The sequence below is a fragment of the Ptychodera flava genome, chromosome 9 (genome assembly GCF_041260155.1).
Source record: "Ptychodera flava strain L36383 chromosome 9, AS_Pfla_20210202, whole genome shotgun sequence".
In the NCBI taxonomy this organism is placed as follows: Eukaryota; Metazoa; Hemichordata; class Enteropneusta; family Ptychoderidae; genus Ptychodera; species Ptychodera flava.
Window position 1 is genome coordinate 38,324,711 of NC_091936.1, and position 13,385 is coordinate 38,338,095.

The 13,385-nt window shown below is 37.8% G+C and overlaps 1 protein-coding gene across 1 annotated transcript in view; it reads right to left on the bottom strand.

Moving 5' to 3' along the window:
* LOC139140910 (uncharacterized) overlaps positions 1-13,385 on the bottom strand; it is a 44,415-nt gene that overhangs the window by 20,125 nt on the left and 10,905 nt on the right. The window contains exons 4-8 of the mRNA XM_070710388.1: positions 9,516-9,643; positions 8,808-8,989; positions 6,324-6,564; positions 5,567-5,697; positions 2,810-4,190 (exon numbers count right to left, since the gene is read on the bottom strand). Of these exons, the coding sequence (XP_070566489.1) occupies positions 2,810-4,190; positions 5,567-5,697; positions 6,324-6,564; positions 8,808-8,989; positions 9,516-9,643 (2,063 nt within the window). The remainder of the gene's footprint in view (positions 1-2,809; positions 4,191-5,566; positions 5,698-6,323; positions 6,565-8,807; positions 8,990-9,515; positions 9,644-13,385) is intronic.

Sequence of the window (13,385 nt, forward strand, 5' to 3'; positions counted from 1 at the left end):
GACAAAGCCATATCCTCTCACTGTTTTGGCATTCATGGCAGATTACTTCAGTGTTCCCTAGGGAGGGCGTGGTTTCTTGATGGTCATTACACTGGGCAATTACGGCCTGTCATCACAGATAATCTGTCTCTGCCATGGACTCTAATACTTGCTATAAATTATAGGTATTATAGCTGGGGAGGGGGTTGCATTGAAGATGGAAATAGCTGATTTGTGGATTCATGGCTTACACCGGCTCTGTGTAGACTTGTTTACAGTCCAAGAAAGAACAGCTTAGTCATACCGTGTCCTTTGAGAGAAGTGCTTAAAATTACAAATACAAGAACAGATATGCCTTCACTTAATCATCTTAATATTAAAAGTAACAAGATAAATGTCAACAAAATTGTCAGGACAACTGCACAAACTGAAAACGAGTAATCGTTAGGTTATTTAGTTTTGGCCGATTGTCCAATTTCCGACAAGTTGAATGGGAGCAGTGAATCATATCACTCACCATTGAGAGTAAGAATAGTTAGATGCTCAAACTTGTTTGACTTCACTTTCCAGAATGATTGTCATTCGATTCTGAGCTTTTTCATGGATAATTTTATTTTCAACAAAAACTCTACGCATTAATCCACGAAAATGATGGGAATTTTACTTCCTGCATCTACTATTTCAATTGGCAATAGATGTGCAAATGTTTATACAGTTTGTAATCAACATGTACACATACAACAGACATTTCATGTCTTTTTAATATATGTTAAGTCTTTTTAATTACGACAGAGTAATTCCATACTTCACAGTTTTAGCTTAGAAAAAAAAACCAAATTATTTAAAAGTTTTTTTGTTAGATAAAAGATATTTGACTTTGTGTACTGAGATGTAAACTTCATCTACACATACAAACTATGCAAGCAAGTTTGTTTCCACAGGATTACAGACTGTGATAGTTGGGTGTTCATGTACACAGCTGACTCTGATACCACTTAAAATGTCATTAGTTAGAAAGTGATAGGTATGAACGGAAAAATCATTAAGGCGTTTGTGGCGGGAAAAATGGGAAATGACAGCGAAAGATTTATGTCTGTGTGAATGAATACCATGGATAGCTTCCCATCGGACAGCCAAACTAATAAGCCCATAATGTAAACTATTTAGTGTGTGATTGAGCAGGCCAAAAGGTTGTGATATTTGTGGCCCAAGCGCAATTAGTTTCCTATGGTACCTTTGCACTTTTTTCCTATTCTTCTGGTTCTGTTTATACAGTCAGGCTTGTCATGAGCTCAGGGCAAACACTCATCTTATAACACAGAGGGGAAACTATCAATTTTTTATACAAAAGTGAACAATTGTTTAATACTGATTTTCTTTTATCAGTTTTAATCTTTACGAAGCAGACACATTCAAAAGAACCATAGGAGAAGAAATGAAAGAAAGGCAATCAATGTGACAAAGAGAAACCTGATCTGTATAAAGACCCTATAAATGCCATGATTTGTATGGACTTTGTTGAAATGTCACATAGCTGTCACTATTGAGCAATGACTTAAGTCACTGCTTAAATTTTCTGAAATTTTTCATTGACCTTCTCATGTAAAATTCACTGATTATTACATCGAGCTGAACTCTCTGAACAGTTCACTTCTTGACAAAAAACAGGAGTGCTTTGAGATTCGATACAAACTTGTTTAATAACTCCCTCACCTATCATGGCTATATACCATGTATACAGTTGTATATGCTTATTTACGAGCCAGTGAAAATAAATGAAGTGTGACAGATTTGTGAGATCTGTGTTCACGAAGTCATTCAAAGCCAACACAGTGACCCACTTTATCAGCAGTTTGAAGGTCATATTGAAGCAATGATGTACCATCCCCCCCCCACCCATCATGGATGAAAGCAAACTTTGCAAGGTATATGTATGAAAAGAAGCCACGTACATCATAGGGTGCAAAGTTTGCTTGAGTCCATTATTGCCCGGGAGGGGATTCATTATTGCTATTAGTTTATAGTTTTGGCAATGCCAGTGAATTGTCACAGAGAAACATCTTGGGCCATAATACTGGATAATTGGATAAATTATCAGTAATAATCTCAGGGATGATGTCACAAAATTCACTGGTATTGGCAAAAGCTATAATATTACCCCAGCTATCAATACTTGAGACCAGCTTGGCCAGTCTTTAACCCTTTCACCACTATGGTTTAGCCCAAACCCATTGATATCAACGATGAGTATGGACCTGTTTACATGAAATAGGGATGAACAAGTTAACTGACAAAGACGGATATACATGTACTGTACATCACCGTCCCTCCATGTACCATAAAGAAACTTAATTCACAACACATTGTTTTTAAATTACAAAAACATTTGTTTCACTCTTTTCACCAAGCAGAACTAAGTTTTCTTAACGCTACTGCTTGGAAAAGTTAAGTTTTCCAATATGACATAGGTTTGTGAGAGAAACAGTAATGGTTTGCTATACCAGCAAATGGCTGACAAAGTTATACTTCTCCTGGTTGTTAGGCTGCAACAGTACAACATTGGTGTCAATGTAGACTGCTTTGTTGGAAATATTTTGGAATAATTGCATTTGGTGAAAAAATTGTCAAGTTTTGAAAAATTGTGGTAGACAAAGTGGTCACTGACACTTAATGATCTTATTCTCGCAAATATGAAAGGTATGGTATACCATGTAAAAGAAAAAATGAAAAGAAAATTTATTTTAATATTTATCACCATGCAGTTATTCTGACATAGTTCCAATTCTGTCCAATATATTGTGAAAACTACAACATTCTATGTAAAACTTACCAGCTAACTGCAGAGTCGTCATGGGAACTTGAGTAGCGGGTCCAGCATCTTCTAAAGTGCTTGGCGTTGGTCTGTCATTGGAGTTGAAGTACGGAGAGTCATTCACCATTTCAAAATTGATGTTGACTGTCTTTGGTGCGCTGAAATTTCGTCCATCATGAACCAGTATAGTGACTGACCGCATTTCATCGTTTGGCTCCGTGTTCAGGTTTTCGTATGTAAGTGTTCTCAACACAGCCTCATATTCTTTGACAGTTTCCAACCCTGATATGTTTAGAACGCCATTAGTAAAATCAACGACTGGCGTGTATGTGACTACCGCTTGTATCTGGCGCCCATCAACGGTGAACGTTTGCTCTTCTTGGACACTCTGTACCTGGAGAATTTCCTCGTCGTGATTCGGGCGGTTTGTCAGTGAAACCTCAACATAGACCGGCACGTCTATGTAGCCATCAAGAACGCCTAGGTCATCAACAGGGATTGAGACTGGCCCCATCTCTTCTGTGAACGTCACAGAGACGCTGCTTGCACCTCTACGGAATCTATTAGAGGATGTTTGAACCCTTATTTGGCATACTTTGTCATACTTGTGGATGAGATGATGAGTAGTGTATATTTCAAAGGAGATGAAACGTTCTGCTACGTTTGGTTCTTTGGCTTTATTTTCATATTTGAGATTTTTTAGGATTTCATGATAAAACTTGTACGGTGCAGTTTCACTCAGAATCAATCTGTGATTTGTTCTCTGCCAGGTCATACTCAAACCACTAAAATAAGTCTCTGGGATGATTTGAAGTCTTTCGTTCTGTCCATCAAGTGCATTGTTCAATGTCAAAGTCAGATTGGCAATGGGCAAGCTTTCAGGTAGCAGTGATGAAACAGTATGACTACTGAAGACGCTGATGAGATGTCCAGCTGTAGCGACAACCTGACACTCCAGAGAGACATCAGCCTGCGGTAGTAGCACATCAATCTCTGTCAGAGCCCTTGAACTCAAGCCATGCGTACTCTTCACAGTAATTAGGACAGATCTTTTCCCAGCAGTGGGCCCGTTGCTCAGAGTGTGGACGTATCTCAAGCATGACAACACTTTGTTGTACGCGTGGGCCTGGGCATTCCCTTCCCAGAACAGAACGGTGAGTTGGTTACCGTGGCGGTGTCTCAGCTTGTCATCCAGATAACAGTCGGGAGCTGTGACCAATATTTCACTGCCCTGATCAATGACTCCGCCGAGCATAACAGACATATGCTGGAGTGTGATGTCTGTCTCTATAGCTACAAAGCTACTGGTAATGGGGACAGCATGGACTTTCCCAGGAGTGTACGTGGCCCGGTAATTACAACCAGTTGACTCAGGGCCATTCAAGTCAACCACTGGGGCCTGAAAGAGACAATGAAATAACAATCAGTGTGAATCGACACACCAGACTCCATCAATGGCTCCATCGCTTCCGACAATTCCAATGTGTATAAAGAATTCTCAGGGTAAATATAAATTCATGGTAGTTGAAATAACTGTCATTGTAAACACTACCAGCCCATCCATTCATCGCCATGAAGACAAGCTGTTTTAAAATACATCTTCTCTATATAGTGATATGCTCACTGTAAATATTAGGCACAAGCACAGTTAGAATGTTGCTTTTTGTGTCAATAATAAATCTGACTCGATATTGTCTGTATATGAAGTGTACCTGTCACTATAAATTTGTTACTTTGAAATATGCAAAATGGATTTTAAAATAATACCAGTATGACCTATTTATCAACAAATTAATGAACAAAACCTGACAATACAGATATACAGGGAATTATAATTTCCAATCCGATTAAAGCTATCAATCACTTTGAATATGTTATATGAATTCATAATGACATTATACTGAGATTCTTTACCACGTGAGACCAACAACGTTCAGGAATGTGGATAAAACATTGGCTCACTAGTTTACAATAGAATGTTTGATAAAAGTTGACAACTTTTACAACTTTTCTGGGGTACCAATTTCAAAGGACAATGCTGGAAAGGAATTTCATTGCTTTGAAATACAAAGTTGTAACTGTTGGGGTTAATCTGAAACTGGAAATGACACAAAGAAATTTTTTATCTGGTCGTCGAAACTGAGGGGAAGGGACCATATTTGCATTTGAAATGAAAAATTTGTAACATTTAAGCAAAATGAACATTTGTCAGAGCTATCAAAAAAGCAAATCCTCAGATAGAAAAAAACTATAAGAACTCATTGCTTATCTTTTCAATGGAGCTTGCTATGACTCAGCAAGTTGCATGTACTTGACCATTGTTTGATTAGAATGACCATGCTAATTTACGTCAACTTTCCAACATGCAAGGACTTTGCTAATAGCAGAAGTGCACCACATCCATGAACAGTTATTGTTCATTATTGTTCAAAAATGTTTTGATATATTTTGAAATACTGTGACTTTCAATCAGTTCATGAAATTGAACTTTCTGACTTGAGATGAGATGCAGACAGGCGAATGAAGATTTATCAGCCCTTACAGCAATACATAAGACCAACGCCCTCCTGCCTGTAACATTAGGCAATTACTGTCAAACAAAAATGCTCCTGTTTGGGCTGCGTTCCATAGCTGAGGGTGATTATGAATCACCCATCCTGAGCTGAGATGTGGGAATTAGGAATATAGCATGAAACAAATACAAACAAAAGCTGCACCGAAACATATCAGTGAGCCCTCACGCTGATAAGAGGACCAGCGGTGACCTCAACTGACCTTTGTCTGGCATGAGGCTAGAACGTTGATGAAGATACACTGTGGTACTGTTGACATTCCACTAATGTCTGCTGCAGTAAAACACACACTGAAGTGACCGGCTGATTTCGGTTTCCATTGCAATGATATCTCTGGAAAAGATGGACAATTAATGTACTGAGGGAAAGGTATACTGTGGATACTCAACAAGCGAATATTGTGATGCTGAATTTTTACATTGCATATAACATGTTGTAAATCTCAATTGGCAGTGGCTTTTGATGCACCCGGTATGTTTCATTTTTGTAACACTTTGTATGTCAACATACTTCAAGACCTTGTACAAGGAGAGGCAGCTATGCTATATTTCTGTAAAAAACTATTGGAAAATCATAAAACGGTGCAGATATATAATACTTTCCCGTTGATGTTTTAACGCTTTAATGAAAGCTAATCAGTCTTACATAGTTATTTGAGTTGATTTTTTCATTTATTGGAGTTGGGATTTTTGAGATGTTAATTTTTCCGAGTGATGCAGATTTAGACAAATCAACATTTTTGTCAGCAAATTTGACTTGCATGTGCGCTCTTGTTCTGTAGAAACATAGTCAATGGCATTAGACAGTCAACTGTATATCTCTATCTGACTACAGTGTAACTCTGCAAGAGGTCAATACTCTGTTAATGCAAATGATATTACACATAGCAGCATCTGAACTTGTGGTTACTGGTAAAATATTTCTGCAGGTACTACCTATGGTTGAACAAGCTTCCATACCATGACTTTGTTTTTCATCAGTAGTTTTTCCTGCTGAACTAATCTCCAGTCCAGTTGGAAGTGTCATCAGTGGAGAAATCACAAGCTTGCCAGTGACATAACTCAGAATGTCAGAACTGAGTTGGACTTCTTCTCCGATGCAAGTATAGTGTTCTTGAGGGAGATGACTGGAGGGCTGGAATGTTGGTGGTTTCTTATCTTTCTCAGCAGCATGAATGTGTAGCAAAACCTGCATAGCAGACTGTGAAGAAACAAGATTATATGATGTTGTTTCCAAAAGTGACATTAAGGACCAGCTTGTCCTTAAAGTGATAAGATGCATACATATTGCCCTGATCCCACATTGATCATATGGCACCATTCAAAATTGTCTACAGTTTGGTTTCACTAGATATGTTTGATAATCATGAACGCACATGTGTTAAAACTCTGAATTCTGACAAATTTAATGCAAAAATTGAAATTACAACCAGAACATCTCAATATCAGATTTTTTCAACCATTCAAGTACACATTTTTTCAAAGTTGTTGAGTAACTTTATGTATCCTGCTCTTGCACCATGGGGATCTGCACTCCAAATTGAAATTGACAGTTCATAGACTTGTAAATAAATCATGCTTTCACATGAATCAAGTTCCACTCATTTCTCATTCAGTTTGAAAAAAAAATAGAATATCAGTCGAGGGATCTTAATAATCATGAAGTACTCAATACTAAATCAATGCTGCTTTTTGATGGCCTTATAAATCTTCTGTCAAAAGAAAGGATTGGCTTCTTAAAAATTTAACATAATTGATTCCAAAGTGGGACCAGAGAGTAACTGCAGATGTTTGGCTCCCCAGGTAAAAGAACAAGATCCACTGCCTGAGGTGTTGCCCTGCATACACCGCGCACATGTCCTTCATTAAAGAGTCTAATATTTAACAGCTTCACTGACATTTAATCCAAGTTCCTGAAAGGCACCTAAATCGATGTGGAATGTCCAGGTTTCTCAATCAGTAGCTGTGTGAGGTTTTGGCCAATATTGGTCTGTGTGAGGTTTTGGCTAATATTGGTCTGTGTGAGGTTTTGGCCAATATTGGTCCGATCGGCTTACAGATTGGATGTCATTGTCAACTTAACATTTTGAGTTGTTGGTTTTTACGCATGGTTAGAGTCATGCACAGTTGGAGGTGTGGGCAGCGATAATTTTTCTTCCCTCTAATCAAATGGCTCTGTGCCAAGAGGAAATTACCTCTCTGTAACACTTAAGGTTAGTATGTGCCTCGAAAGTGAAAGACTTAAACTTTTGCTCAAACTTTCTTTACAGAATCGTTCAATCATTCTCTTTCAAAACAAGAATAAAAATCGGGGGTCACCATGCAAATTTTGGTACTAGAGAAACAAATAACCCAAGATTTACCGATATTTAAAATTCAAAATGGCCACCGTCCCCATGTTAACTCCAAGGAGAAAAGTAAAATTTTCGAATTTTGAAAAACTAAGCTGGTAAAAAGTTGTCTTACACCAAGAGCTTTAAAATGAACCCCCACAAGTGGTACCGGAAAAGAAATGTAAAAGTTTGAGAGTCCGAATGTCTGTCCCCGAGGCGCGATCTACCATAATTACCAACTGTAACCAGACTTAACTACAAAAATGTGCGGTGCAAAGCTCCAGGTACATGCAGTTTCATTTGTCTTTCACCAGTGCTTTTCTACAGCTGCATTACACTATAGACCCTCAAGTTTTTCTTTAGGGTCTATGATTACACAGCCTCAAAACTATAAATATTCAGTATCCTGCAGTCTATAACTTTGCAGTGACAATGAATGGGATGTGACAAGCTTGAGATTCAAAGTTGTCACTTTACAAAAAGCATGGTGTAATTGTATTTAGGAAACTATAATATATTTAGTCTGTGGCTATCAAGTCGTATGGGGCAAGGATTTTCAAAGCACCTGGTGGAATAAAAATGGAAGAGAGAAAGGATATCTTTTTTCAGTCTAGTCTCGTATGGGGCAAGGATTTTCAAAGCACCTGGTGGAATAAAAATGGAAGAGAGAAAGGATATCTTTTTTCAGTCTAATTTGAGGAGCCTACTTTGAGAATTGCTTGACTATATTCGAGATTAAAATGGGGCTAATCTTTTTATTTCTCTATTTTGAGATATCCAACACCCAGGCCACACAGCAGAGGTTATAACCCAATGATATACCTCAAGTGTCATATATTACACAAGCCAGTGTGGAATGACCTAGGTTATGATTCACCCTCTATCTACTGTACTTGATGCAAGAGAGGTGTAATACATTATGAGGTGAGTGGAGTTCAATATTTCATAATCAGTAATTAGCGTTGAAGAAAGATGCTGGTAGCAACTGGATTGAAAGAAGGTGTAAGGAAACACAAGAGCTGTTTACTTTCATGCTCAATTACTACAATGGATCAAGTTAACTGCATTAAAATGTAATTTGAAGGGGAAAAACTGAAGGGGGTAACCCAACCTGTGAACCAGTCACAGCATCTTCAATAAGCACGTGCAAATTCCAACGTCCAGCTGTAACCCGACCAGTCTGTACTGAGATGTCCCCGGTAGTGATGCCAAGTTTCATGGCATCAGCTGCACCAGTGTTGTCGATGGCTTCCATGGATTTCAATTCCCCAAGTTCGTACAGTAGTGGGTGGCCTAGTTAGGACATTCACAACATATCATTGTATCAGTGTATCAGCTCAGAGAAAATTACATGATACCAGAATAATGCAAAACCACTAGTGTGCACAATGAACGGTATTCGATTGTTTGGGGATAGCGGAAAGAAATTTGTATTACTTGAAACACAAGTCGAAAATTATCAGCATTCCTATAAAAGGTCTTTTCTTTCAAGAATCAACAAATTCAATAAAATGTACCAAGAAAACACAAGGGAAAATGAAGCACTTTTAAAGGCACCTTTTCCCCATTTCCATTCCAAGTAATACTTTTCCCCCATTTCCATTCCAGGTGAAAGCCACATTCAATAGGTTGTTATCACAGACAACTCATGCTGTAATTGAATTCCTTTTGCCAAAATGACAAAACCAGTAAAACACATTTCTGCATATGTAGGGTACTGGTAGAAATGTCAGGAACGATTGGATATTGACAGAGTACCTTATGTGGTATCTGAGTCAATTCATGACAGTTTATGTTAGAGTACTGTGGTGTGACTTACCATCCAATGAGACAGACCTCACTGTGAAAGTTTGCCACTCAGAGGACTGGTACAAATGGACTGCTGGCATCGGAGGAGGTGTGGGTGATCCTGAACCGGCAACCTCAACTCTGGTGTTCAACTGTAAACTGTAGATAAAAATAGAAAATAAACAGGAGATATGATACGGCTGATAGCTGAGATTGGTTTGTTGTGAACTTGCCAGTGTGTACCGTTGATATTTCCAGTGTGCTTGGCTGCTATTGAAAGGCACTATAAACACAATCTCTCTAGGATTCAAGCACCTCACTATCCGCACCGCTGCTTGATGACAACTCCAAACTCAGTGATGGCAACAGTGACCTTGCAATGCCATTGTATTTCCAAGTTGTGGCAAATTCCATCCTTCAACATTCTCTCAAGGGGTAGCAAGAATTTAAAGGCCCATTTTGTGGCAAACTTCCAACCTGAGTTTCCAGGTATAGGTGATCACAAACTTTAAAGATGACAATTACTTTCTTTGACATAAAATTCAGAAAATCTGGCCCAATTGTACATGTACATTGTATACTGTACACACACTTTTTTAAACGCCTGGTTGACATGCATTTTTGCTGTCATTCCATTACACTGGCTCAGTGGTTCATAGTTTAGATTTTAAGAAGCTTTTTATGATTTTCTTGATGAAAAGCAGCAATATTTCTGACTCAAATGAACTCTATGGAAATCAAGCTATCATTTCATATTGGAGAAATGCATATGATCTCTGGCAGGCCTAAAACATGATACAATAACCCCTAGATGCATTTTTTTGACAAATCTTACTTTTAAGTGCTAAAGGTTCAATGAGTTTTGACCTAAAATCTTCCTGCAATAACACGGGAAGTCGTATAATTTTTTCCCCTTTGTTTTGACACTTCCTTTCACACGATCCCAAATTAAACAGAAAATGTCAAACAGACCCTGGTGCCTTGATATATACAGAAGTATTTTATTTTTATATATTTGGTAATATTATCAAAATACTACCGTAAATTTTCAAAACACTACAGCGTAAATATCAAGTAACCTATGTTGGTGAGCAGTTTCTTACTTTTCTTTACAGAATTTGACTAAACGATTGTCTTAGTTTGCAGAATACTGTTAACTCCTTTGAGCCCCAAAGTCAATTTTTGTCACCTTTAGAAAATATACTCCAGTCAATTTTTTTCAAATTTTTGCCAAAATTTTGATAACAAACTGTAGTCAATGAAATGTGATGTCCATGTGGTCCAAAATTATGAAAAAATTTCAGAAAGTTCATAAAAATTGGTAAAATGTTGCACTAAAATTTTGGTGCGAACAATTAACAGCACTCAAAGGGTTAACTTCTTTGATAAACTGGTGCACAAGAGTGTTCTTTGATGAAAGAGAACATTTCATCAACCATACACCATTTGTGTAGCATGCAGTCCCACAGACAAAGACATTTGTAGCACTTTCATTAATTGACCCAAAGTGTCTGGATATTTGCCTAGACCCTATACGGCGCTTAATTTACGGCCTCCATGCCTCCGGCCCACTGGGGACGAAGGCCGAAAGCGACGAATAGGGTCTAGGCAACTGGATATTTTGCGAGTGGCGTTATACACTTCGTATATACATGTAAACTATGTTTGCATGCTTCTCTATATATTTGCATGGCAGTTATTATTTCACAATATTTTATTGCCACTGTTCAATACACATTTGTGGATTGGCCATGGTACACAGCTGAAAGCGGCCTGCTCACATTTGTTCAAAGTTTTGATCACTGAAGACTACACATAAACACACATTTTTTTTTTCTGAAAGGATCAGAAAACCAGCATCACACGTGATTGACCAGCACACTTCACAGTTGTATATATACAGTACAGAAAGTCAGCATGCGCAACACAAACTCTTACGGCCAAGAAAAACAAACTGCAGTCCCTGACAAGGTTATGGCACCAGAGAAACATCCATAAAGCAGAATTTGAGTATGTTACTGTATGAGTTACATAGAACTCATACTTTGATTCAGATCTTGTTTTGAGCTTGGCAGATCACATTACAAAGCTGAAGGTGGTGTAACTTAAACATACTTAAACTTTATGCCAAGATTGTAAAAATAATGTCACGCGAATGTTACTCGGGGTTTCGAACAGGGTGGGATGTCAGCACAGCTGTTATTATTTACTATACTTCTCTTAAAAGTAACACTATCAACTTATGATATGGGTGTAGTATATAAATAGACCCAATATCCTCTCAGAAGCAATGCATTCTCATGATTGAATCTATAGTAAAGGATTGACTTTTACTGTCAGTTATTTTTAGAAACTTTCCACAAGTGCAAAATGGGATGATACTTTATTCTCACAGAGAGATCATGTGAAGTTTAATATATCACTATATATGGAAGATGTTCATGAAATTTGCATATCCATATCAATTTCAACAGTAAAACCAACAGGCAGTCATTTTCTGTTTCCTACTTCATTCGCAAAACTCAAAATTCACCCATTATGAAGACATATTTTATTCCTTTCTGTAGTGCCTGTACCGGTAGGTGTCAGCATAAATGGAAATTGCCATTGATTCAATCCCTTTTATCTGCTCTGCATAGCGGACAGTGCATATATGCAGTGGTATGGCCTGTGGGTACATCTAGAGTCCACCATATGACTCTGTTTTGGACAGTGGATCCTATCCTGAACCACATCATGAAACAAGGCTGATGCACAATAATTGACATGGCAATTTAATTTGTACCTGACAGCCGCATTGGTTTGTATCGTGAAACAAAATGATATTGTCACACTTTGTAGATGCTATAGAACAACCAATTTATGAAAAGACTGAATTAAATTGGTTAAAATTGTTGGCAAACTCTTCATAAGTGAAAAATGTAACAAAATGATGATCCTGAATTTATCAGTGGTTTGTATTACAAACCAAAATCAATGACATGCATGTATGGCAACAGTATACTTTGTTCTAAGAAACTGTCAGTCGCATGGTTATGAATTACAATTAAATTTTAATTCTTATGCTGACTAGTTTCATTTCAATTAGATAGATGAACAGGACTAAATATTAGGTTATATCATCAAAATTGAAATTGGTCTAAGTCAGTATTCATGTAATAAACACTAAGTCTGTTCTGCCGTATTCCCAAGCAATTCAGTAAACCTGTCATCATTGAAATTATTTATCAAAGGAGTGGTGTAACTTTCATTGAGTTGTTAGTTTTTTATGATCAACAACTGCAGCCGGGACAACTGTTGGCCATGCGTAACTAGAGTACTATAAATTGAGCAGTTGCAGAGGCCATACCAGTACCGGCTGCACTACCTTTGAAACCATAAAATTCTGAGCTATCCAGGCCGTGCGTTCTTCCAAATATATTTATTATCATCATTGGACACATAAACTAACCACACTATCATGGGATTTCATGTCCCCTGTACGTTTGCTATTTTCCATTCAGCTTTTTCATCAATTACTCTTCACAGTATGTCACAGCTTCCTCTCCGATTTCCTCACCCGGTGTTGACTGGAGAAAATTATTTTTAGCCGAGAATCAAGGAATGTCCAACCATGTGGATTATCTTGAGTCTTGAAATGTGGGTCTAGTGTTGGGCATGCGAATGGTCGCTGCTTGTTTATTCTTAAGAAAATCCTCAGTGAATAGTTACAGTCAATATATACCAGTATGAGGGAAGAACTTCCAGCCTGGGTTTTTACTAGGGATAACTACGTGTAGCAATATGGTATCAACAATTGAAAATGTGATGATGGATCCCATCCTTGTCCTGTACTTTGGAACACTGATTGAATCTCCGAGTCCCAGGTGAAGAGGGCAAATCAATCACAGTTTAGAGATAC